This window comes from Lemur catta, chromosome 4 (assembly GCF_020740605.2).
Source record: "Lemur catta isolate mLemCat1 chromosome 4, mLemCat1.pri, whole genome shotgun sequence".
In the NCBI taxonomy this organism is placed as follows: domain Eukaryota; kingdom Metazoa; phylum Chordata; class Mammalia; order Primates; family Lemuridae; genus Lemur; species Lemur catta.
The window spans coordinates 65563173-65590582 of NC_059131.1; the positions used below are offsets into that span (position 1 = coordinate 65563173).

Here is a 27410-nt window from a genome sequence, read left to right on the forward strand (position 1 = left end):
CAGAAACTGAAACACAGATGAGCTTCTGCCTGTAATCCCGAGCCTATTAAAACGCGCGTGCACGCGCACACACACACCACCACCACCACCACCACCACCACTCCCATTTCATCCACTCTCCCCATCCCTCACATTGAAACAAGTCTTCAAAACCATATTCAAATCAAATAGTAGATTTATTGGCTGTCTCTGTTATACAATGAAATGAAAACATCTTAATGTAGGACGTTCTCAACCTTGTTTTGGCTTCCCCTTGTCCTGAGAGACCAGCGTCAGGCACAGAGGCTGACAATCAGTGGACAACAGAAGCAATCTGCTGCTACGTGTCTATAATGATTCATTCCATGGTTTCAGGAAACTTTCTGTTTTTTTCTTTCATAGCATCTTCCTCTTTTCAAATTCCTTCAGAAACAGAAGAGAGGGAGAAGAGAGGAGAGAGAGGGAAAAAAATAAAAATAAAAATCCAAATTACATTCATGGTCAAAATGGCTCTCAAACCTATTATCATTAGGATCCCTAAACAACCAAATTACAGAAGTAAAATATACCAGGATGAGGGTGCATGAACACAAAATAACAGCTTTCAAATTAGTTCATATCAGCTTTAATTTCACAAAGCTAGATTCTGAGCTTGAACTTTATGTCTTCCAAACCCAGAAGCTGAAAGGGATGCTTTAAATAATACTTACTTTTTCATTGCAGTATTATTATTAGGAGTTGACAAACTTTATTGTACTTATCCAAACCTGTAATGCTATAATATATACCTGAACTACAACCAGCCCTTTTAATAAGGCAATGGAAACAGCTTTGCTTATTTCCAGAGAATAAAACTAAACACAGATTCAGATAGGATTTGAACAAAATGTCAAGAACCTTAGAAACATCTGAAATAAACAAATACCTTCAATGAAGTATTGTTTAAGGAAACAATACTGAAAATCATATTTTTCTGGATTGTAACAATTAGAATAAGACAAAACATATAGATGCCTACTGCCACTTAGTGGAGTAAAATGGTAACACACATCTCCAATGTGAAATTAAGCATTTGCTTTTCTCCTTTTTCCCTACTTGCAGATAAAACTCTTCTTCACACACTAACCACCCAGATTTCTTCTAAACACAATGGCACATAGTATTTATATTCCAAAAGACAGGATCATGCAAAGACTCAATGAAACAAGGAGTCCATTTCATTATTCCTAAGACAAGGGCAAAGAGACTGTACCAAACTAGAATTTTCAAATTCTCTGTGAATGCTGTTCCCTTCTACAAAAACAATTGGTGCCTGCTTTCAGCATTCTTAAGAAGTACGTTTTTTTGTTTGTTTGTTCTTTGCTTTTTTTGTCAAGGCTATAACCATCATAAAAACAAAGAGGAACTAAAAACCTTAAATGATTACTCAAAGAGAGACAAGCTGAAAATCACTGCAAAGAGATTTTGGAAGATATCAAATCTTTTAGAATATTTTAACTCACAATGGCCAATTAAAAAGTGGAGGGAAGGTTAGGAAGTCACTCCTTCAACCTATAAATGACAATGGCTTCAAACATAGCCAGGGCCAAAAACTAAAGGCTGAATCTCCCACTCTCTTCTTTAGATCTCCCTCCACCCCAGCTTCTTCTTCATCCAGTTTTTATTTCTTGTTACTCAGCCTCCAACCCTTCTCCCTCATAACAGAAATCCATGTGTGGTCAGGGTGGCTATATCCCAAAGGCCCTCCACGGAAAAAACAGAACACAAAACACAAGGTAGTTCTCTGCACATCCTCCCCCTATACCGCTAAAATGGGAATAATTACACTTATGATCTCCAAGAGGTGCTTTTTTGTACGTCAGATCTTGCCACTTATAAAACAATAAGTCCCAATGCTTAAAAAAGAAAGTTTTAAAACCAGAATGTTATTCCTGGTCATGCCCAATTTGGGCTTTAGAACGTTAAGAGAGTTGATAAAAACTGGTAAACTGCATATCAGAATGAAATAAAACAGATTAAGACCCAGAAGAAAAGGCCATGGTTTCCAGGCACCCAGTGTGGCCCTGCACTGAGAAGGCCTGTCACCTCAGAGCACTCAGGCCACGGCTGGAGCTCACCTTGTAGATGGTGGTTCCCAGCTGCGCAGGTGACATGCTGACCACAACTCCTGCACTCTGAAGGGCAGAGATCTTCTCTTTAGCTCCACCTTTTCCTCCAGCAATAATCGCCCCCGCATGACCCATTCTCCTGCCTGGAGGAGCAGTTAAACCAGCAATGAAGGACACTACAGGCTTGGCATTTGGACCCTGAGAAGAAAGTGACAGTTTAAACACCCTGATGAAGAAGTCAATCAAAACTGAACCTCAAATTCATAACTCTGCCAGTAAATGGTAAATGGCTTGGCAGGGAAAGCCCATCATGCATCTCAAGAAAACTAACACAAACATTAAACTATGACTGAAACTACTACATTCTCCATTGAGCTGATTCAACTTTCTACCCAAACTCAGGAAAACAATACTGAGCGAAAGTTTATATCTGTTGAATATTAAACTTCCACTTCACTGGCACAAGATGTTTCACAAATATACATGAGACTCATTTGAAAAATAAAAAAAAGCACATCTGAAAATATACATGATTTGCAATAATAATTTCAGATACAAAAATGGGTTATTCTATTTCAACCTAATTTTGTGTCATAATTATTAGTTCACCCTTAATAAAAAAGATGAGGTGGAAAGGTATGCTAGAAAGGACCTAGGACTCAATTTCCTAGTGACTAAAACTGCATGACCTTGGACAAGGCACATCACTTTTTCAGACCTCTGCTTCATCTATGAAATGAAATGGCTAAACTAGATTGACAGCAAAGAGCCCTCCCCATCCTGACATTCATGGTGTCTAAGAAGGAAGATTGGGATTGGTTTTATTCAACAAAAATCCATTCTAATGTGCAACCTCTACATACATAAATATCACTGTACTAGATTCTGAGGTTTAAAAAAAGCACATACAGGAAATACAAGAATTCCTGTGTTCTAGACTTGTAATGTAGTTGAAAAAATAATATAAAATATGTATATACATCAGTTAAGAGATACCATAAAGTAATATATGAATATACACTTAAGTTTCATAAGGAATGGTAATACCATGTTCATAATAGAAGACCAGAGGTAATAAGGAACCAGGCAAAACGGAGAGTGTAGAAGGCAGAACTTGAGCACAAGTGGAATCTGGAATCTGACAGCCTCCATTCAGGCACTATCATCTTCCCCTAGACCAGCAGTTCTCAAATCATTTGGTCAGGGGATCCTGTACACTTATAAACATTACTGAGGCTCTCAAAGAGCTATTGTTATGTAGATTGTAGCTAATGAAATTTAGTATATTAGAAATTAAAACTGAGAAATCTTATAAATATTTGTTAATTCATATAAAATTAATCATGTTTTAAAACTTTAAAAATCACTCTAGTGAGAAGAGTGGCATTATGTCACAACTTATTTTTTAACTCTTAAATGTTTAACTTAAAAGACAAATAGATTCTGATAACTGATTTTTCATTCAATCTGTTGCAATATGTTATTTTGGCTAGAGTATAAGAAGAAAATCCAGCCTCACACAGATATGTAGTTGGAAAAGAAAGAATTATTTTAATTGACTGCCTTACAGATAACTGTGGATATTCTTCTCTGATACTATACGAACCTCTTCAAGTGGTAATTTCTTAAAGGCTAGATGTGATTTTGGGATCTGAAACCATAGCAGTGAACATTTTGTCCTCTGTTACTTTAAAATCCATTAGTCTGTCTTGTGCGTTAAATGGATCTTTTACCCACAATGATTTTGTAACATGAATTAGTCAGTTGGGAAATAGTGGTTCATTGAGTTTTGCAGATTTTCCAAATACTGACACATTTCATCATTTAATATCAACAAATCAGTCAGCAGTCTCACCACCAACCTCATTAGAATAGCCTTTAAGTAGCGGGAAGCTGTCAAACTCACGGTGGCAGACACAAGTTTTCCAAAATTTTAATATTCATTTGAAAGCTCAAAATTTTATCATTAGCAACAAACATTATCAGTTGTTTTCCTTGATGTGTCAGGTTTGCTTTGTTCATTATTGAGAAAAGGTCTGTCAAATACCCAAGTCCAAATAACCAGTTTGTCTGCTAGCCATTCTTTCAAGTAAAATTGATGTTCCATGAAAAAAGCAGCTAGTTCAGTTCACAACTCAGTTGTGAAAGTGCTTTCACAATTTCATCACAAAATACTGACTCAAGGATCAAGATTTAATAAAATTAATTTTTAATGCTTCATCAAGAAAATTCTTAAGTGAAACTGACTTTTTTATTTTTACTGTGAGTAGTACATGGCAGTGAATGATTACTAGTGCAGGTCTACTGACTGCCTTGTTCACGCCCAGGTGCCAATGTAAGGTGCTACAAGGTCTGACACTGCTTACTCCAGCCTTGTCTCCCACCATTCTTCCCTCCTTTTTATTTTCAAGTAACCCTACACGGCTCTACCTCTGTGCCCCTGCTGAGAATGTTCACGACCCTCCTTGGATACCTGGCAAATTGCTACTCAACTTTTCAGACCCAGTTCAAGCCTTCTCTTTCCCCATAAACCTTTCCTGACTCTCCCCCCCACACTCTCCACAATGGCCCTCATAGTTGATCATCTCTTCAGTGACTGTGCTGTGCCTTACACGTTTCTACTGTTAAATTCAGTACACGGGCTGTAACCTATGTCTCATGTGTTCCCCCACTAAACTATGAATTCTGTGAACACAGAGATTATGTCCTCACTCATTTCTGTATGCCCAGCACCTACTGTAATACCCGTGGTACACAATCAAAAAGAAAAGACTCCACAAGTCATTTATTTATTCATTCGTGGACTCTGCATAGAATATCAGAATCTCATGTTTGAGTAGCATTAATTTCTACTTGGTTTCTCCTTCAACCCCCCAAAAGTGGGAATACTGTTGCATTAGAAAGAAACAAGATTTTGATGATAAGCTTAGAATGTCAAACAAAGTAACTCTGTCTCATTGACAAAAAGAGTCACTGGAGGTTTTTTAAGTGGAGAAAAATACAATTAAAAGATTATGGGAAGTATAGTCTGAAAATAGGACATAGAAATGATGAGGAGTTTGAAAGCCTATAAACAGAAAGGCCAGTTAGGATGATATCAGTATGGTCTGAGCATATATAGCCCAGGGCTGTTAATTCCTCATCCTTAACTTCTGCAATCCGACTCCTGATCTCTCCACAGTATAATGGAGAAGTGAGGCAGACCTGAGTATGAATCACACCCCTCGGCCATGTGCTACCATTGGCAAGTTATTAACCTTCTGTGCCAGTTCCCTCATTCATAAAAGAATGACAAAAACGTCTTACTCAAAAGGTCAAGCTAAAGATTAAACAACACAACTTTTGCAAAAAAATTATTTTTTTTTGCAAACAATAATTTTTTTGCAAAAAATTTTTTTTTTTTTGCTGGAACAATAACAGCAGAGGTAGCAGCAGATAACACTTATTGTTTACTCTATGCCAGGTATTGTGTTTTATGCAATAGGTTTTAAAATTCAATTTAACATGGTGCTATGTCATATTAACCTAAATCTTTTTTTTTTAAAGAAAAGTCCGTTTTTACTTAAATTTCAAACTTTACAACTTTTCTGAATTCAAGAGAACCTTGAATTTTACTCCAATCTCCTAACAATCTACTTTATTCTTTCATTTATTTGACATGTATTGGTGCCTACTGTGCCAGGGGATAGGCTTGGCACCCAGGATACCATTTTCCTGCCATCCATAACACAGTCTAGAGTGCGAGTCAGGTATGAATGAATCCACTGACAGAATGTGGCTCCTGCCATCCTAGACAGATCTGGGTAACTGAGTGGAAACGGGATGAGAGAATAAAAGGTAGTTCTCAGGTTTCTGCCATGGAAACAGCAGGAAGTACAATGTTGTTTATATAAGATAATCATTTACAATTAAGAAATAGACATAGAAAATAGATCCAGGAAGGGATAAAGAGGAGGAAAATGAGGAGAAAAACCAAGAGGATGGATAGGAGGAAGAATGAATCAAGGCCACTAGTGACCTCTGCAAAAACAATGGCAAGAGAAGAAGAAGATTCGATGCCAGCAAACAGCTCAAGAGCATGCTACGTGCTGGGCACTGCATTGCTATACGTTACCAAGTCATTTAAATTTTACAATCTTTACAACAATTCTAGGAGACAGGTACTACTATATCCCTATTTTGCCAACGAGGAAACTGAGGCAGCAAGAGGTTAAGAAACATTCCCAATGTCACACAGCTTCTAAGTGGCAGACAGATGCCACATTGCTGAGGATTAGGGAGTGAATGAAAAGTAAAGAAAGAGATCCAGAGAGTGGGGGAAAATTGAGTCACATCTTATATAAGAAAGAGCTAGGGCTTAAAATTACCACAGAAGAAAATCAAGTATACTCAAAATAGCCCTTAAAAATTCCTTAAAGCACATATAAATATGCTTTGTTTTGTGTATACTAAACTACCCCGTAACATTATTGGCTCCTTTAACTCTCCAGTATTCATTACTTTACAGTGACATTTAATTCATTCACTCCTCTTCAATTTTTTTATTTTTTATTTTTAATAAGCATAGAGAAAGTATCTCCATCCTGTTGCCTGGCCTCCTGAAGATGCCTTTCCACTTATTCATCTGTGTCAGAGAAACTCTGGAAATCATTTGCATGTTTCTTCCCCATAGTTCTCGGACACCACAATGGCTGGAGCACAGTCACTGAGTGGGGCTGCTGGGCACCAAGCTGCTTCAGTGTCCCTCCTCCCACCACCCTTCTTCACCCCAGTATAGGGCTTAATTCCCTTAAGCTAAATGAAATTATGATACAACTCCACATTACTTCTTTACATTTAATTCTAAGGAAGAGGCAACAAGGAAAGCCTCCTGAGGACAGACAGTAAATTTTTCTGCTCGACCTCTGAAAAGAAGTGCCATTCTACACTGAATGAAAGACTGAAGCTAGAGGGAGCCAAGATTCTGGAAGAGGAATAGGATCCTTAGAAGGTCAGCCTTGAAAAAGAGATAGGACACTTATTCCCCCGAGACCCAGCAAAAGAACACCAACCACGGATGAAAATATAAGTCTGCAGGTCTAGTGGGGGCTTTGAGGCTGATGGAATGTTCTCCATTCAGCCAGAGGCCAACTTACCTGCCACCAAGTGTAGGGTTACGCCTGGGGAGAAGGGTTCAGAGTAGCAAAGTAGAGAACAGGTACTGTGGGAAGCGGGAGGAGAATCAACCCAGAAAGTACAGAATCTTCTGAGTGTCTGGTACAGACAGCCTAGCTTAGAAAGGTTTAATTTTATCTTTCATGTTTTCTTGAAAAATTAATCTTTGAAAACATAAAAATAACTTCTAAAGCCTCTGATAACATTTAAGAGCAAGGAGCTATATTTTTCCAATCCCAAACTTACTGAATTATGTTGCTTCAAAAATTCTGCAGCATTTTCTTCTGCATTACCACCAATTTCACCGATCAATATGATGCCTTCTGTGGCTGAATCTTTCAGAAAGATTTCAAGGCAGTCAATAAAATCTGTTCCATTAAAAGGATCACCTCCAATACCTGAAAAAGTCAAAGAATATCAACACCAGCTGAAAATTTAAGGATGAACTATGGAATGCAGGTCAAGAAATGCTGTTTCAATTGGTTTCTTATTTTACCTACCCCTTCTTCCTAATATATTTAAATGTATCTTCACTCTTGCACTTAACATTCAACAATCACATATTTATTTCTGTTCGTAATACTACATGAATGCTAAAAGGTGGTTGGTTCCTGATATTCACAAAGATAACCCTCTTTTTGTTTTAGCTCCTTTATCAAGCCTATCAAGCCTCTTCCCTTCCACAAAATTATCCTGGATAACTCTTTAGAAATGAGCATCTTAAGAAAATGTGTGTTTGTGTTGCCTGCTGATGTTATACCAGAGGAAAGAACAAATATTTAACAAATTTCTTTGTGCAAAGAAACTATGTGATGAGGCATACTGCAGAAAACCACTCATAAGTTTTAAGACACAAGTGCCAGTGTGTGACAGGATGAAGGGTACCCTGATCCCTGTTCCTTTGGATCCAGAGTAGGTGATGACAGAGCCTGCATACAGGGACTCTACCACAAGTACTTGACATTTAAGAATGAGTACTTGGCAGGATTAAAGGTAACCGCTCCCTACAGACTGACTGTTACTTCTTTTTTAATTACTTTTTATTTTTTTCTTAGAGATGGGGTCTTGCTCTGTCCCCAGGCTGGAGTACAATGGCATGATCATAGCTCTATCACACTACATTATCTTGGGCCTAGGATTGAGTTTTGCACATAGAAAGGCTCAATTAATGTTTTCAAAATTGAATTTATGGATTTTGATCTTAAAAATACTCCAGGGCTATATTTTATAATTTATTTTATTATAAAAGAGATATTTCTGAAAGGTCTAAGGATTTGAAGGAATATTTATAAAAATGAGAAATTTTCCTGCCTTTTGGCAGCAAATACTGAAATTATTTTAAAATGTAAAAACTTGCTGGAGTTTTTATTTTTTTTAAGAGGGAGGCAGTATGGTGTGGAAAAAAGAGAGTTTCTGGGGAACTTAACCTTCCTCAACCTCAATTTTCTCACCAATAAGGTATAACAGCACAACCTTCCAGTTCAGAGATGCCTTAAGAATGAGATAGAGAATGGCAAAGAATTCAGTAACTGTGACACACGGAACATAATTATAAAGATAACAAAAACCCTAATATGAAGAACCATTTCTTCACAGCAATCAAAATAAATATTTTCAGGCACTAAGGCTCTCCAGGAACCACATGTCTCCAGATGTTTCTTCCTCAAATTGGAAATTAAACCTTAGACCATGAATTTTGAAAACATACAGAAGAACTTCACACTTAATCAAATTAAATTTGAGATCATAACATTTTTAATAAAATAGTATCAAAACCTCTTATAAATAATAAAATCAATAATTATTACCATATTCATTCAATGAATACACTACACACCAATAAAATGATTTTAGCAAAAATCCCTCACCAATGCACAAAGACTGTCCCAATCCAACTTGTGTTGTTTGGTGAACTGCTTCATAAGTCAGGGTACCAGATCTGGACACAATACCTTACAGGAAAAGAATTCAAAAATATTAGATTGTGTTTATATTATAGACTATCATATGATAAACTAAATTACAAATACTTCTAGTAACATGGGTATATATAAAATTCATTCTATGATTTGCCATCCAAATCATCAATATCTTCAAATGATGAAATAAGAAGAAAAGGCTTAAATCAAAGCAAATAAGATTGAATGCAGTCACTCCCTTTAATAACATTCAATTATCAGATATGCGATTTTATTAGCTGTCATTACCACAAACTGGAAAGCCACTGTACTATTATACTGCTATCATATTAAATTATGCCCCATTCAGAAATATTCAAGGGACTGAAAAATCCTTCCCTTCCCTAAACTCTTAACTCAAGGATCTGAAGTCAACAAAGTTACTGAGACTATGAGCAATGGTATCAAAATAGGAATAATTAGTACAAATAACCATCTTTCTCTCTTCACCTCCTCAAAAATCTTGTAGTGTCACATATTTTCTTTTAGGTAAATATTTAAGGGGAAAAAAACGGTCCTTTTTCAAAGGAATTACAAGCAGTCTCCCAGAGGACTGTCTCATCAAGTATTATGGCCATTTACAGGGCCAAGATCTAAAGGACTTCCCTCAATTTCTCTTAATTTTTAATTTTTTTAGGTTTATGGGCACCTTAGAAAGCTGAACAGTGATTTGAGAGGCAACTCAGCACAGAGCACTCCTTCTTCCATGCTTACCTCAAGACTATAGCAGTAACTATTCAAAGCAGACCAAAAGGTCTAAGTAAAATCCAAATATGTATAAGAGCAGTGGTGACTATGTGGATCAGGCGTCTAGAAAGCTCCCTGTAACCTCCCTCATAAGTGAACTTACCAAGTCCACACTGGCAGCAGAGCTGACAGCTCTAAAAGACATCAGTAATAAAGAAAAATGACAACCTTTAACCCAATTCTGTAAACTACACAACTGACATTCACCCATTATGACGATTTTTCTTATTTAGTATTAGTAGTCGTGGCTTGTAAACACTGTAACCATCTATTATTGTGGGGGAACAATATAGCTTAATGAAAGTTAGGTATGAAGAGTCTAAAAACAGGCATAATGTGGCTAACTTTGAAATGTTAATTTGGCTATTTTCTTGAGGAACTAACCAAGCAGCAGTACATTTTGGGAAAATGTATTTTCCCAAAACATTTTGAGACAGTTTATGATATCCAACAAAGCAAAGTAATTCTTGGACAGGATATAAAAACACTAACAATAAAAATATTGACAGCACATATATCTGACAAAGGACTTCTATCCAGAATTTTTATAGAACCCCTATAATCAACAATAAAAAGACAACCCAACAAAAAATAATGGGCAAAAACTTTGAACAGGTACTTCACAAAAGACCTATAAGCAGGTACTCTATCAGGAACACTCAAATGTAAACTGCAATGAGTTACCATTTCACTTCCAGTAGAATGGCTAAATTAAAAAATACTGAGAACACTAAATGTTTGTGAAGATGTGGAGCAATTGAAACTCTCTTATGTTGAGAATGTGAGAATATAAAATGATAGTCACTTCAAAGAACTACTTAGCGACTTCTTAAAAAATTGAACATACTCAATTCTATGGCTTACCAATTCCATTCCTCTGTATTTGACTAAGATAAATGAAAGCACGTCCACCAAAAAAAAAAAAAAAACCTGTGCACAAATGTTCATATAATCCTTGTTCATAAGGCTCAGATCTGGAAATAACCCAAATATTCATTAATGGGAGAATGGATCAACAAACTGTGGTACAATCATACAACAGAATTCTATGTAACAATAATATTACTTAGCAATAACCTGAAATTAACTATTAATGCATGTGAACACAGGGAAGAATCCACAGAGTGCTGAGCAAGAAAAAAATCTTTAAAAAAAAAACCCAAAATCTTCATTGATTCTGTAAAATTATAATTGTTTCTCAAACTCATTGTATTTAGGATATAGAATCCATCTACTACAAAACTTCCTTGGTAAATTCTACTAAAGGTAAATTCATTAAAATAAACTTGATCTGCAGAGTTACAAATTCTCTTTGTGAGTTTTGAGAGTTTAGACCAAAGAATTTTTATAAGAAAGTGACATACTCACCAATTCTTCCTTTCTTGTGAATATGGCCAGGCATGATGCCAATTTTGCATTCTCCAGGCTGAAAGAAAGTAAATCATAGCTTCAGAAAAGAAAAAAAAAAAAAGTCACAAAAGTCACACAAACATACTTAGACTGATCCAAAGATTCAAAGCTCTTTAGCCTTGTGAGAGACTAAATCTGGGCTTCTTTTTATTTTTTGTACTCACATTGATGATTCCAGGGCAGTTTGGCCCAATTAGTCTTGTCGTTTCCTGGCGAATCAGTTTGTGCTTGACGCGTACCATATCCTGCTGTGGGATACCTTCAGTAATACACACAACCAAGGATATTTCTGCCTCAATAGCTTCATCAATGGCAGCAGCAGCAAAAGGCGGAGGAACATAAATGACAGAAGCTGTTGCTCCTGTCTGTTCTTTGGCCTAAAACATTAACCATGAAGCACATTATTATTGGTTAAGTAATAAACATTGTAAAATAAAGTCAATACCATGATTTTAATAATGTCTTAGGGTCCAAAAAGGACACCACCAGGAGATACAGGATGTCTTCATTCTTCCCATTCTCAAGTTCACTACACTGTCAGAAAAGAGCTGAATCAAGCATAGCCTCTGCTTCTGAATGCCACTGTGAATTGAAAGGTTGCGACATTTCACTCCTTCAGGTTATGACATGTCAGTAAATCTGAACGCACTGCTTGATTTATGTATGTGTCCCCTCATTCTTGTGACATGCTCAATTTTGTTCTACACCAGCCTCATGCTGACCAAGATACCGTACCACCTATTCAATGCCAAAGACCCTGCATTTCCTTAGGAAAACAAGGACTAAGTAAGCCTCCAAGTGTTTAGAACTCAGCTCTCAAACGTCTGTTTAAAAATATATCATACACATGGTAAATATTATCAACAGATAGTAAAAAATTAAGTTTTTCACCTGACAATTTTTACTCCAAACACACACTTATTAGAAAGGAACATAACAAACTAAAATGTGCATGCATAAACGGACATAAAATAAGAATGTAGGTTAAATAAGCATTGGGTTCTTTCAATTGCTATCACCTTTCATGATGTAAGACATTTAGAGAATATCAATTTGACTGCTGTTCTGTCTGTGGACATTAGCTTGCATTTGGTCTTTGCATGCTCTCTATAAATATTAATATCAATATGGATGTATCCTTCTTCCAACCTCTATGTGTGGTCACTTCTCTTCTACTGTAATGGAGGCTCCTTGAAGACAGAGACCATCAATGATCTCTGACTCTCCAAGAGCAGCACCTATTCTGTAATAGGCCCTGTAAAACGGCTCTACGTAGTTCTCAGTTAAGGCTTCATCACAATCCTGAATGGTGACTATCCCTGTTTTACAAATCAAGACGCCAAAGCCAAGATATATGAAATAATTGCACAAGGTCACATAGCTAGGAAGTGGCAGAGCCAAGATTTAAACTTAAGTATATTTGATCCCAAAGTGTCCATTCTTTTCAGTTACAGCAGACTGCCTCCCTGTAAATGCTAAAAAATGTAACTTAATCAAGATACAAATCAAAATCTTTCAGAAGGCTGTGCCAAAGATTTTACAATGGATACAACAAATACTAAGCTATAGAACATACAAGTATAACTAGAAAACTAGGCAGAAGTAAAAAACAGTGTCTTTGAGAATCACCCCTGAATGACTCCTCACATCCCCAAAGACTGACGAACTTTCTCTACTGCATCCCTAATAAAAAAAGTGACAGTGAAAAAGTCAAATGATGCTTATAAATGAGGCTAAGGGTTAAAAATATTTTTTTGAAAAACTCCGTTTAAGATGATGATTGGGGGAGGGCAAAGAAAAGAAATAAAAACTAAGTTGAAATCAAAAGAAGTCAAATGATAGGCACATAGGTATTTTATAGAAAAGATTAAGGCTATAAATACTTCCAGAAGCTGGACTGTGACAGTAAGAACTGGGCTAGGAAGTCATACCGGATGAAAGGTACCAATCCTACTCATTCAGAAAGCTCTCTGTAAGAGTTAAATGGGTGAGAAATAAACAGTATCTGTCAAAGAACTTATAGAATATTCCAAATGCCACATCTATTTTTGTCACTATGAATAATAAATGAATTGCTTAGCAACACAAATTTTCTTTAAAAGAAAGCAAAAATAGGCCCATGACAAAAGAAAAGTCTATCTACCTAGAACAATTTTGAAAAAAACATCTTCTCTCTATATTTTGAGGTCATAAGGTTAGCCATAATAGAATTTACAATTTATAACTTTTTTTACTTTTTAAAAATTCAGCACACTTAAAACACAAATACACATATATAGTATATCCTATCTTAAAGTTTAAAGTAAAATGAAAAATCTAAATTTGAAGGATATTTGTTTTTTCCTGTATTTTAGGATTAAGAGTACAAATTAACCTCAATTTGATTACTATTTGGAAAAGAGATTAAGTCCATAAATTTGTACTTTAAAAAATGCAATACTTTAAAACATACCTGAAAAGTATGCAGAAGAGGGGAGAGGTACACTTAGGATTAATCAATACATCAACACCAAGTACTAAATTTATTTACTAGATTTGTTTTTATTAAATACCCAAGGATTTGCACTACAGTTTCTTTTAAAATACTATTATTTTTGTATATATTCACATAAGAGTAGAATAAAAGAGAATAAAAGAATGTACAGTGAGTTTGAATTAGCTCTCTACAGAAGCAAAATCTGAGGTATGGAAAACACTATGAAATTTAACTTACCTTTGTTATCACCTGAATTTTTACAATAAGCACATATTAGTTTTGTAACAAAGAATTAAAGTTTAGTTTAAAAATCATTTAAAAAGTATTATTAAGAAATCAGCAATTTGGGGAAGAGACTAGGACCCTGCGATATGTCGATTTGATTCTGCAATTCAGTTTGTTTGCATAGGTCCACTCTCTTTATTTACTCTGAGCCATCCTAACTCTGCCACTTATCAGCTGGGAGACCATGGGCAAGACCCTTAACCTCTTTGCGCTAGTAATATTCTTGTCTTTAAAATGAGGATGACAACAGCACCTCCATCAGAGGGTCATGGTGAGGGCTGAATAGGGCAATGTGTACGAAGCACCTAGCACAGTGCCTGCTGCACAGTCCGTACTCAGTAAGAGTTAGGAAGTGGTCGCTGACATTTGTACTACTAACACATTGGAAGGAATGGATAATAAGCCAAACAGAACCCTGGCCACAGTACTTCTTCCCTTAATAGTTAGTGATGCATGTCTATAAGCAAAAATGACACAATGGTTTTTACTGCGATTGAAATTTCTCTAGGTTACTGAATTTTCAAATAACAAGTGGCTCTCCCAGAAAGGACACAATTAAGATTTCTGCCCAAAGAAAGCTCACTTTTCCTCTGCTTTTCTTTTCTGGCCTAACTCAAGTGCCATTAATTACCTCCTTCACAGTATTAAAGACTGGTAAGCCCAGATGTGTCTGGCCGCCTTTCCCTGGAGTGGTTCCTCCAACGAGTTTGGTGCCATAGTCCAATGCCTGCTGGCTATGAAAGGTGCCCTGAGGGGAAAAAGCATAAGAACCTTGAGAAAAGACAGACTGGAAAGCCTAAGGAGAAGCAAAGGCAATCTTAGCAATTTAGGAATAGAAAAACAAATAGGTTTTACTCCCAAACAATAACATATGTCCAACATTCCTGTCAACTTAATAAACACAGCTTTGAACCTTGAAGCAAAACAGGCCTTTGTAAAGCCAAAATAGCTATAAAAAAGGGTTCCTGTTTTCAAACTTGGCTGATGATCAAAAACACCCTGGTGTTTACTTAGAAGAGTATCTCCTTTTCATTGTTTCTCAGCAATCTGTGTCCTCACACTCTTTACATATTTTAAAATACCTGGTAGATCATTATACTCACACAACCAACTTGGCTCTCTCTCATTTCAGCTTACACATCTGGCAAAACTACAACCTGGGTTAAAACCAATTTTCTACTTATTCTAAGACTGCACATGTACAACCAAACAGTGGCTAGAAAAAAAACCAAAACTGCAAAGCCACTCTAACTGGTCTCACTTTAAATTAATGATCACTGACCTTACGTGAGCCTTTAACGCTACCCAGTCAACATCCTGTATTTCCCTATCCATTCATTTTTCCTCCTCAACCTCGGCATTATTGACATTTTGGACATGATTCTTTCTTATGGGTGGTCATCTGGTGCTTTGTAGGATATTTAGTAGCAGCCCTGGCCTTTACCCATTAGATGCCAGTACCACACCCCTGCCACACCCCATCCAGATGTGACAACAAAAAATGGCTCCAGAAATTGAAAAATTCTTCTTCACTAGGCTTCTGGGGCTTCATTTCCCCTGGTTTTCTTCTCTTTCTCTGTCTCCTTAGACTTCTTTTCCATCTACATTCATGCCCTTGGTGACCTCATCCCTTATCATGGCTGTAAATATCATCCATATGGTGACCCCTCCCATACACATACAGACATACACACCGCACATATCTACCTGAGATCTTTGCCTTGAACTCCATACTCACATTGTCAACTGCCTACCTGACATTTCCACTTGGAGAACGGGTAGACATCTCAAACTCAACATGCCCATAACTGAGTTTCTGATCACTCCCCTCCAGTCTATCCCATCTCAGCTAATGACAACTCTGCTCCTTACAGATGTTCAGACCAAAAATATTAAAGTCATTCTTGATTCTTCTCTTTCTCTTATATCCCATATTAGATTCATTAGTAAATCTTATTGCTCTACCTTCAAAACACATTTGACAACTCTTCCCACTTCTACTGCTACCACCTTGGTCTCAGTCTCCTCAACTCTTGAAGGATTATTGCCTTTACTCCCTTTCAATCTAACCTCCACAGCAGCCAGAGTGATCCTGTTAACACATACGGAAGATCATGTCACTCTGCTCAAACACTCTGATTATTTTAGATTTCAATCATAGTAAAAGCCTAACTCCTCACACTGTCCTACAGATCAATACACAACCTGCCTCTCCACCTCAGAACCCCATATCTTCCTGCTCATTTCACTCCAGCCATGCTGCCCTTGCAGCTTCCACACACAGCAGGCACACGCCTGCCTCATGGCCTCACTATGCCCTCCGTGGAATACACTTCTCTTAGATATCCATTTGGTTCACTCTCACATCTCCTTTGGATCCTGACTCAGAGGTCAGACACCCTGATCACCTGATATAAAATCCCCACCCTGCCATCCTAACCACCATGACTCCACCCACATATACACACTCTCTTTTCCTTGGTTTATTTCTGCCATAGCAATTATATTAATACTTTCTAACATATCAACTATCCATTGATTTTGATGTATTTCTCTACCACCCACCACAAAATGTAAATTCCATGAGACGGCGATCTCTGTTTACTTTGTTCATTGCAATATGGCACATAATCAACACATTACATATAGTAGACACGCAATAAATAGTTGTTGAAAAATGAATGGATCTATGTGGCCATTCAATGACCTAAATTTGCTGACCCAACTATTCACATTCTATTAAAGGCATAAAAATTGGGGCCTTAAAAAGGATGTCAGAAATTTTTTGATTCAAATTCTTTTTCAAAATAAGAAACTTGGCCCTAAGCCTGCTAAGTGACTTGTCTAAAGTCAGGCACAGAGTTTTATAAAGAACCACAGGCCAATTCTCTCTCTCTTAAAACAGTATTATTCAAAGTGTGGTCTGCAGACTCTTGTTGGTCTGCAATGAAATAAAAGCAAAAAGAAAAAGTAAATGACAAAAAAAAGAAAAAGAAAAGAAGGAAGGAAGGAAAAGGAAGGAAGGAGGGAGGGAAGAAAGAAAAATCTCATGAAAAAACAAAATGAAAAGTGAAAATGTTTGCAAACATAGCAGTATGTCATTGCTGCAACAGTTCTACTATATTTTATAAAAGTATCGGTCCACATTAGATTGGTCTTTCACTCCAGATGGTCTTAGACTACACTGCTAGGTAAATTCAAATGGACCAAATTTTAGTTCTAATAGAGTGCTAAACAGGAATAACATTTCCCTTCAAAATCGCCTTATTTTTCTTAGTTTTCCCATATTACCAGCCAGTATAATTAGGAATAAGAATAATTTTAGCAGCTCATAAAAGTCACTAAAAGAAATTAGAGAGCAACCATTAGAAATCTGCATTGCTGAAATCTGCTTACAATACAAATATTTTTCATTCATATGTGGCACAACATGTGCACTGAAAAAATGAACTGAGACAAAAATGCAGAATTCCTGCAGATATAAGCTCTAAATTTCACACCTCATCATTACCTCTATAATAACGGAATCTGAATCAACAAATCTGAGGCAATTATGGCTCTCAATTACTTTAAAAACAAAAGCAAAACCATGGAAAGTAAATGGGAAACAAGGTAATTGCTGGTAAATGAAAGACACTGAAACCAACCTTGGATTTAAATATTTAGGCAAACCATCACCTAATTTAGGAAGCAGAGACAGTTCTAGATAGTGCTTACATGTGGACAATGGTTCTTACAGAAAAGCTTAGAGATTAAAATGTCGTAAGATCACATAAAGTTTAGCAAACAGAAAAACAAAATCATACATAATAAGCTTATGTGGGGAATTTGAATTAATATTTGATTATATGCTAATAATATTAATATACAACCAAAAAACAAGCTGAATATTAATTCAGGTGTGGCAGTGTGCACCTGTAATCCCAGCTACTCAAGAGGTTGAGGAGGGAGGACTGTTTGAGCCCAGGATTTCGAGACTAGCCTGAGCAACACAGCAAGACTTTGTTTCCATAAAAAGAAATATATTTATACACACACACACACACACACACACACATACATACATATATAAAAAAATAAATACACACACACATACACATAAATTGGGAAGGGGAAGATTGAATGCACTTCAAATCTTGGATGAGCATCTACTTTCCTTAGAATGGCATATATGGGACTCATAAATTGTCTTGCTATGAGCAAGCCAATTTTACCTATGAACAAAATTTCAGAGTTTTGTGTATGTTTATTTTCTGGTTGGTGGTGGATTTTTTTTTTTTCTAATAGCCTACTGTTGACTGGAATTTTTTTTTTTTAAGAGAGTAGAAGAGTAAAAGAAGAAAAAGATAAAAGGTCCACTGCAATTCACATTTGTGTGCCCAGTTATTTCAGAAAAAAGTCAAAAAAAGTCAAAAGCAAAAGAATATTTTATATGAAACAATCCGCTAACCAAATTTATTTTTGTAAATAGAACTGTATAGTTTTAAAACAATTCCTAACATTTCTAAAACAAAAGTTATAGAAATGTAGATATTTAGCTGTCATCCTCTAGATCAAGGCTTGGCAAACTACAGCCTATGGAATTTGGTTTTGTAAATTAAGTTTTATTGGAACAGGCATGTCTATTCATTGACATATTTTCTATGGCTGCTTTTGCAATTATAATGCTGCTGAGTAGTTGTAACAGAGACTGTATTAACACACTAAGCTTAAAATTTTCACAATCTGGCCTTTTACTGAGTAAGTTTGCTGACCTCTGCTCTAGATAACCAAAATACTGCAGAACTGGCATAACAATTCTTTTAATTACAGAAAAATCATTAACTTGAAATTAGCAAAAAACAAAAATTAACTGCTTTTATCTTGCCATAATTCCTTTAATAATGAAGAAAGGAATATTTGGGGCAAAGACATGTGATTATGTTCTAACTGATTTGGTAGTATTCCCTCATTTAAAAAATTCTGTGCACCTACTATGGTGGGAGTATAAGTTCGTTCAAATGTTTTAAAGGGCAATTTAGTAGAAGCTATTAAAATTTTAAATACACAGAAACTTTGACATCCAATTTTACTTTTAAAAATCTATTTTACAGATATATGCACTATATATATTATATACTTATAATGTTATATAAACATTAATATATACAGTACTGTAGAATAAACTCTGTAAAATACACATAAGATACTGTATTTGTATGTGCAAGAAAAATATCTGCAAGGACACATGCCAACTTACTAACAGAATGAATTCCTGTGGAGTAGGTGGTAGAGAATAGGGAAAGGAGATTCCTATGTTGCATTTTATTGCAAAATTACATCACTGATATATTTAAACTTACGCAGATTCTATGATGTTACGGGGGAGAGGGAGAGAGAATGACGACAAATGAATAACAACAAATTAAAACACTTTAGGCAATTTTGCCTGCTAATCTTAGACCACTGCCACAGAGACAGTGTAAGACGGGAAAAGTCAGTGTGCTGGTTCTTCTGCCTGTCTCACTATCAATGTGCCTCTCTGGGTTTGAGCATTTCTCCACAATGAATGTGGATTCTGTGTTTAACATTATATATATATATTTTTTGTAAAAGACCCAAACACAAGTAACCTACTTTACCTAGTGCTTAATCAAAGAAATGGTGATCTATTCCAATGTTGGAGGAAAACCAGTAATGCTGTACTTGCTGAAAGACAGTATGTGGTTCTCCAACATAGTATACTTCCAGGGATTTTCAAGGTATGTTTAAACACAATTTTCATCTTACAGACACCTAACCTCCTCCTTAGATACAATCCCATTGTTGTACAGTATAGTTTACTGCAACAATCATGCATTATTAATTTTGTGATATCAAAAACAAAAAATAGTTACATTTTTTTATATCTCGAGTCTACACTTTAAAATAAAAATCTAGATATACATACCTGCTTACCAGTGAAACCCTGGCAAATAACCTTCGTATTGTTATCAATACAGAGATGTTTCCGTGAAGCTGTGTAGGAAGAATGCCGAATTCCATTCTGTTGCACTGAGAAGTAAAGAAAATATGACACATTATAATTTTTCCTAACTTTTAAACTATGAACTCAACTTACTAACAATAGCAAAGCCCTCTAATGCAAGAGCTATCTTGCGATCATGACAAATTTAAATGTCACTTTTTAATGAGACACACTAACCACAGAAATAATTTAGAAAACCAAACAAAAAAGACAGTGTTCTATTCTCCAGGATCTTCTCTTTACCAAGAATTACAGTCTTGTAGTTTTTTTCTGAGTTGAGAAAGCAAAGCTGAAGTTTATCATTTTTATTACTCCGAAAGAAAATTGGGGCTCAAAGATAAATGGCTTAAATTAAATCCAGGTTCTGAAAACTAGGTATCATCCCCACTAATAATGTTTACTAAACAGCCACATGCTTTCCCATTTGACCCAACTTTTTTAAGCCTGCAAACAACACGTAAGCTAAGAGGCAAACTTTGTCAGGGGTATAAGGAAGAACTACTCTGCAATTCATTCCCCAATAATAATATATTAAATGTTAAGTCATAGAATAAAACTTGTCTAAAATATCGTCCCAAATCACTTAATTTGATCTCTTCTGATATGACTCTTTTATATATTTCATATATAAAAGAAATATAGAAAATAAATAGGAAATAGGAAATAAATAGGAAAGTAGACAAATAGGAAAAATTTGTAAAAAAAAAAACAAGTTATTTTCAGCAATCAACCTAAACGAAAATTGACAAATCTAAGTAGTTACTACAACCAACTCCCCATATTTCAAAATCAGTAGAAGTATAGCACGGATGACTTAAAAAACTAAGGGTTACCTTCTAAACCTCCTCCATTAGAGCCACCAACCTGCCTTCTCTGTGGCCCATCCCGGGCCCCTTCTAAGTAGCTAGACTTCCACATACCATTGAGGTAGCCCATGAAAGCTAGCTCCAGAAAAGAAAATCTTGTCACATATCATGTTTTCTGCCTTGAATCACTGCCTTATGCTCTCCTAAATCCTCAGACCTCAGGTTCCATAACTGAGCATCAATATCTGCTCTAGCAGAGGTATTTGGAGTCCTCTACACCTCAAGGGAAGAGACAGGTCCAGATTTCACCATTACCATCCACGAGAGGAACATTTGGTATACCCACAGAACTGCTGAGTAACTGACAGCTGTATTCTTGGACTACACTATGCTGAACAAAGGGTCAAGTCCTGGCACAGTGGGCACAGCTAAGCACCTGACCCTAGGCCAGTGGACACAACAGGAATTTATGGCCTGAGACCCTACCCCCACTGAGCTGTGCAAGACTCCAACCCAGTCAGTGCTCAAGGTCCACTCTTGCCCTTAGCACTCTGTTCTCCCAGCTGGACACCCACAACCACAATACTTGTGCAAGAGCGGTACTATATTTCCTTTCCTCCCCTGCTGCTATTCCCGACTAGTGGCAGACTCTGCTCCACCAGTCCCTCCCATTCCTGGAATCTTCAATAAATTGTCCATCCATCATGAGTTTTCAGACCAGAATGTAGAAGATTTGATTACAAGATCAGATGACAAGATCAGAATCTTTAGAGTCCATATTTGCTAAAAGAAACTACTTCTTTTTATAGGTAAAGTTTGGTCCTCCTCGTATACTCACAAACTTAAGAAAGGAGATCAGATGGTTCACTTCTCCTTCCATAGGGCTAGGAGTAACCCTGAGAAGAGACATATCTGCCTATGTCCCTAAAGCATGGCTTCAATAACAGACCAGCTTTCTCCTAGTAATTCCAAATCTCCTGGACCAACTCTATAAAGCTCAAGATTTCACAACACCAGACCTTTGGTGCTCATAAAAATCTGATCAGAAGTGTGATATATAGCAGCTCACCTCCCAGTCTCCTTGCCCGTTAGTAGTGCTCAGTCTGTGCAACAATGCCCCTGACAGCCTACAGCATCTAATGAAGTAGATCTTGAGAAAGCTCTAGTGCATAGGTGTGGATATGTCCTCGTGCACGTGCGATCTCCACATCTACTCCCCAGGCCCAGACTCATTCAGACCCAGTTTGAGATAAGCTAGAACTAACAGACTATCATTACCTTAGAGGCAAGCTCAAAATATGCATTCAGAGACAAGAAAGTGAGATAACAATCCGTCCTGACAAACCTGTATGATGCCAGACAAGGTTATCACTGATACTGAAATGAGAGGATGTTAGAACATCAAGTACATATACCACCACTTCCTGGGGTTGTCATGGCCATTCATTTATTCAACCAAGATTTGAGAAGCAACTATGCCAAGCCACAATGCCAGGTGTCAAGGATAAAGTGTTGAATAATATAGTTCCAACCTTCAAAGAACACACAATCCATCTGAACTGACATAGAAGTGGGCCATAACTGCACGATGTGAAAAGCCTGAGGTTGGCTACCAGGAAGAATTTTCTGATAGTAAAGGCTATGGCTGCCACATCCTGGGCCACCTTCAGTAGATGTGGTGGTGTCACCTTCTTTTCAGGTTCTTAGAGGTTGGCCAGCCTAACCTTGGGACTGTGTCCTGGGAGCAGCTAAGAACACTGTCCCAGGAATCAGACAGGCCTGGACCTGAGTTTATGTCCTGCCACTCACCAGTCATGCAACCCGGGGCATTTCTTTTGATCTCCCTTAGCCTTAGTCTCCCTGTTTGCAATAACAGATGCCCATGAGGAGGCTGTGATGTTAATACAAGATGATGCCTGTAAATTGGCTAACAAAGTGCCTGATGTACACACAAAATTGGGATTACAACCCTACATAAGCACAAAGATAAAATCTTTTCCTAAATAGAGAGAACATATAATTCATATTTTAAAATTGAATAAATCCAATCAGAAATGTTTTATATGTCCTCATGCACATCCTATATGTTTATTTATAAATGTGCTAACCCATGTCTATATATAATGTATAGTATGCACAAATATACTTGCAAGTTTTTAACATGTGAAACATCTGTAAAGGTGCAGGTTCATTGTAAAAATGGGGATAATAACAGTATATACTTCATAGGCCAGTGTGTGAATTAAATGAGTTAATAATATATAGAGCATGTAAACTAGAGCCTAGAGTAGAGCAAGTGCTATATCACGAAGAGCTATTTTATTATCATCATTACTGATGTAGAATGAGCAGACCAGTTTTGCTTGGAGATGTTCATTATGGCAGGCTATCTGTCAGGTGGTAGTGATTCACAGGTGAACAAGACAGACTCAGGCCCTACCCACACGAATCTTCTTGCCCAGTAGGAGAGCTGAACATTAAACAAAGAAGCACACATCTATGAAAGTGTAATAAAGACAAACTGTAATAAAGACAATGAACGAAAGGAACTGAGTAATCTAAGAGAGATGTGTTTTCAACAGTGGTGACAAATTTGTACCAATCAGTCACATAGTGAGTCCTTTTTCCCACAGATAGCAACCACATCATTTACAAGACGGCTGGTGGGATTAAGGGTATAATGAAAGAGCTCCTGCCCAGGTGAGACTCAAACCATGGCCTTGTATGACCAGTACCACACTCCTAACCAATAATCTCAGATTTGTTCATGAAAGTACTCCTTCTTCAACTCACCTCTCAAACTGTGTCCCTATTAGTCACTTATTCATGCAGGTACTCATGAATTTAACAAATGTATACTTATTAACAACATGTATTACATTATTCATATGTAATATACAGGCTATTGTGGTCCATACCTATAGGACCTTAAAATACAGCAGAGTAGCTTACCATCCACTTATCCCTAAACCCCAAACAACCCACTATTCAAATACAAAACTATATAATCATTTAATACTGACTTACAAATAAAGCTTAATAGGCTTTAAGTGTCATATTTCATCAAATATAAAACACCATTGATTTTGAAGTACTATCAAGTACTAGTAAGAAAGGAAAACACTGTCAATTTTTGCAAGCTATCAATAATTATAAGACACATCCCAATTTTAGAAATGTTATAATGTAAAAAAATGTAGGTATAAGGCAATAAAATGCCTGTCTTTTGGCAAAATGAAATTGTTCCCCTATAGTTAAGGGAAATTATTTTGAACATTTCCAATTATGTTTATATGGGAAAACAAATATGATGTTAAAAACATAATCAAATCACTTTCTCATGGCTACACTGGTACATTTGGATCAAACCTATTCTGTATTTCTGAAATAAAGATTTGGTTCCTAGATGCAATGGTAACAAATACCAGTGTCAGAAACATCACTGTTGAGGGTCTCCTTTTCCAACCTACACTTCTAATTGCTTCCCCAATTCTAAAAACAGGCCTACACACTCTGCAAACACATGGAACAGGAAGGCAGCACCTTTGAGCAGGACAGACACCTTCTCAACAAACCACTGAAACTGCCAAAAAAATCAGATCTCCAAAACAGGAAGCTTAAACTATCACGTGGCATATGCTGGTGGAAAGGCTACCACACAGCATAGAGTCTGAAGACCCCTTTTGATACTAGGTGCAAACTTTCTGAGTTTATTTCCTCATCTGCCAAACAAAGGTGTGGGACCGGCTGGATGTAAGGTTCACTTTCTGGCATTAAAATACCCTAATTCTGAAGTTCAAAAACACTGGCTTTTATTCCCTACTTATTCTAAAAGATTCAATTTATAGAAGCTCCTGACATGTTTAAAAAGACCTTGCATTGCTTTATACTTCTTTAAAACTTCACTATTCAACTTCAAAGGTGCTTATAAAAATCCTTATACTTTCTCCTAGAAGAAATCTTTCTCGTTTTTCCTTTTATTTTCCCTCCCCACTTCAACTGGCTTCTTTCCCTCTTTTCATAAGCTATAAAAATGGAATTTTTGTTTCTGCATCTCCAATAGGGCTCTGGAAGACACCTCTCAGTGTTTGCTTGTTTTTTCTATTTTTTAAACTCAAATTAATATTGTAACACTTATGACCTTCAATATTCAGTACATAATGTACAGTCAACTGAAATTTAAGAGAACAAAATTCCTTAACACCTCTAATTCTATTAACCTCAGAGCCTACATAATTTTTAACACCCTAAAAAAAAGTTTGCAAGGTGATGTTGTGGCTGCTATTTTTCTAGTGGGAGTGAAAATGGGCTTAGAAATGTGGCCTGGGAAAGAAGAGTCAGAGGTTTGCAAATTTAGAGGTCTTTATATATTAAGCAGTCATCTGAAACACTCTAACATACATTATCTTGGTTTCGATCTCATAACTCAGACCCCTAATAACAAATTAATCACATGATTTGGATAATTCGAGACCTCTACAGCAATAGAAAGCTAAACCAGATGATCTCTGAGACCTCAAGATCCTGGGAAGAAGAAAGAACTTCCAGTTCTGTGGGAAGAGGATTGTTAAGTACTGCTAAGGGTAGATTAAGGACCTGGATCTTTTGGACATTCATCCTTTCTTCTCTAGATTCTTCTCCTAATAAGATAGTAGACCTACTCAAGGCTAGGACCTTTCAGAACCTCAGACCAGCAAGAATCCAGGAGAGAAAGACATAGGTGGGCAACTCCTTCCTGGGCTTTCCCACCATAGTGGCTGTGCTACACAACAGGCCTTCTACATTCTAACCCATACTCTATTCAAATTTAGCTGGTTTAGGCCCATATCCAATACTACCTCATTATTGGAGCTCAAACTACCGACCAAAGTGATTCCTGGATCTAACTAATCGCTTTTTTCCTTCTGTCTACAACATCCTCAATTGTCCTTTAAATCATACAATAAGAATTTCCAGAAAACTTTCCCAAATAAACCCAACTGTTTCCTACCTGCCAAAATTATCTAGCCAGATCTTTGTCCTCAAGTGATTTGGTAACTAAGTGTAGCTATTGAGTGCACACTCATCATTGTCCACTTTTAGAATGTAATCTTCTCAAGAAAGGAAATAAGTCTCATCCAATATTCAGTACAAGCAGCAGAATTAGGAGCAAAGGGAAAGAAAGGAAACTAACATTAGATGTCTATCACTTATCAGGTGTTCTACACAAATTTTTTCACTTATTCTGCACAGATCATCCTGTACATCATTATTTCTATGATGCACATTATTTTCACTTTTTAACACCTCTTAAATCAGGATGCATCTGACAACCAATGGCATGTCACAACTTTAGTAATCATTTTCCAGTGGGGAACAAAAATATTGATGCACCTTACAAGAGATGGTGCCTCAGATTCACTGAAATACGGTATTCCTTTCATGTAATTGGAAACAACAGTTGAGAAACAGATTAAGAAAAGTGCGCAAGATTATAACACAGACTATAAAAGATCTAGCCAGACTTCAAACTTTGACATGGCTGTTTCAAAGTTTCCTCAGAACACAGCAAAAATGTTCAACAGTCAGCATGACTCTAAGACTGTTAAGTTTTCAGGAACTGAGGTTTTCACACAACCGCCTGGTGGAGACACTGCAAATAAACTGGTCCAGGTCTCAGCCAACCCTAAGCTTCTAGGACTCTACATGTCTATACCGACTCTAGATGCAGAAACCATCTTTCCCCTGACCCCGACAATCCACAGAAGGAACAATTCGAAGTGCAGGACCCTTCTGTGCAAAGAACACAGCCTCACCCTCCAATTTCCTACTGAGACACCTTTCCCCTACCTTTCAACTGACGCTCATCCTCCCAGCTAGGTTCACCCTGGACCTCTTCACCTCTCACTCCATAAAGGTCAACACAGGCGCCACCCCCACTGTGCCACTCGTCACTGCGGGGGCAAGAGCAAGCTCCCAGGTCTGCAGAGCTACCAGACCCGAATCCTGACTCAGCCACCCGGCGTCCCCAGCCACCAGCGGCCTAAATTATCCCCCCATCCCATGCATGCAGCAAAGCTGCCTTCACCCCACAGGGTCCCGGACTCGGAGTCGGAGCCCTTGCGGCTCCCCAGCTGCTACCCTGGAGGGCCCCGCCGCGGCCTGGGCCCGGACGTCGGACGCGGAGGTTCCAAGAACCGGCGGAGGCCAGGACCACAGAGTCCCAGCCCGACTCACGGAGGAAGCCACGCGACAGGAGGCGGGCGGCTGCTAGGCCGCTGCTGCCGGAGACCATGGTCGCGAACGCAACAGCCCCTGCAAGGGCGGCGGTCATCCGCCAATGACACTCCCAGGACCCCGGGGACCTGACAGGGGCCGGGGCAGGAGGAGGAGGGTGGCCAGAGCGGTCGCCTGAACGGATGAGGCCTCGTCACCGAACAGTGGGCATCGCAGGTGAAAAGAGGCACCTTATCGGAAAATCAGATAATAACTCGGGTTTCC

General features: G+C 37.4%; 1 protein-coding gene across 1 annotated transcript; it reads right to left on the reverse strand.

The window, feature by feature from the left end:
• Window positions 1-157: 157 nt before the first annotated feature.
• SUCLG1 (succinate-CoA ligase GDP/ADP-forming subunit alpha) lies at window positions 158-27410 on the reverse strand. Its single transcript, XM_045549957.1, has 9 exons — window positions 27147-27410; window positions 20047-20150; window positions 14749-14865; window positions 11521-11733; window positions 11315-11372; window positions 9110-9193; window positions 7488-7639; window positions 2097-2285; window positions 158-402 (listed from the first exon to the last, which is right to left on the reverse strand). The coding sequence occupies exons 1-9, from the start codon at window positions 27241-27243 to the stop codon at window positions 376-378; spliced, it is 1041 nt and encodes a 346-aa protein (XP_045405913.1). The 5' UTR covers window positions 27244-27410; the 3' UTR covers window positions 158-375.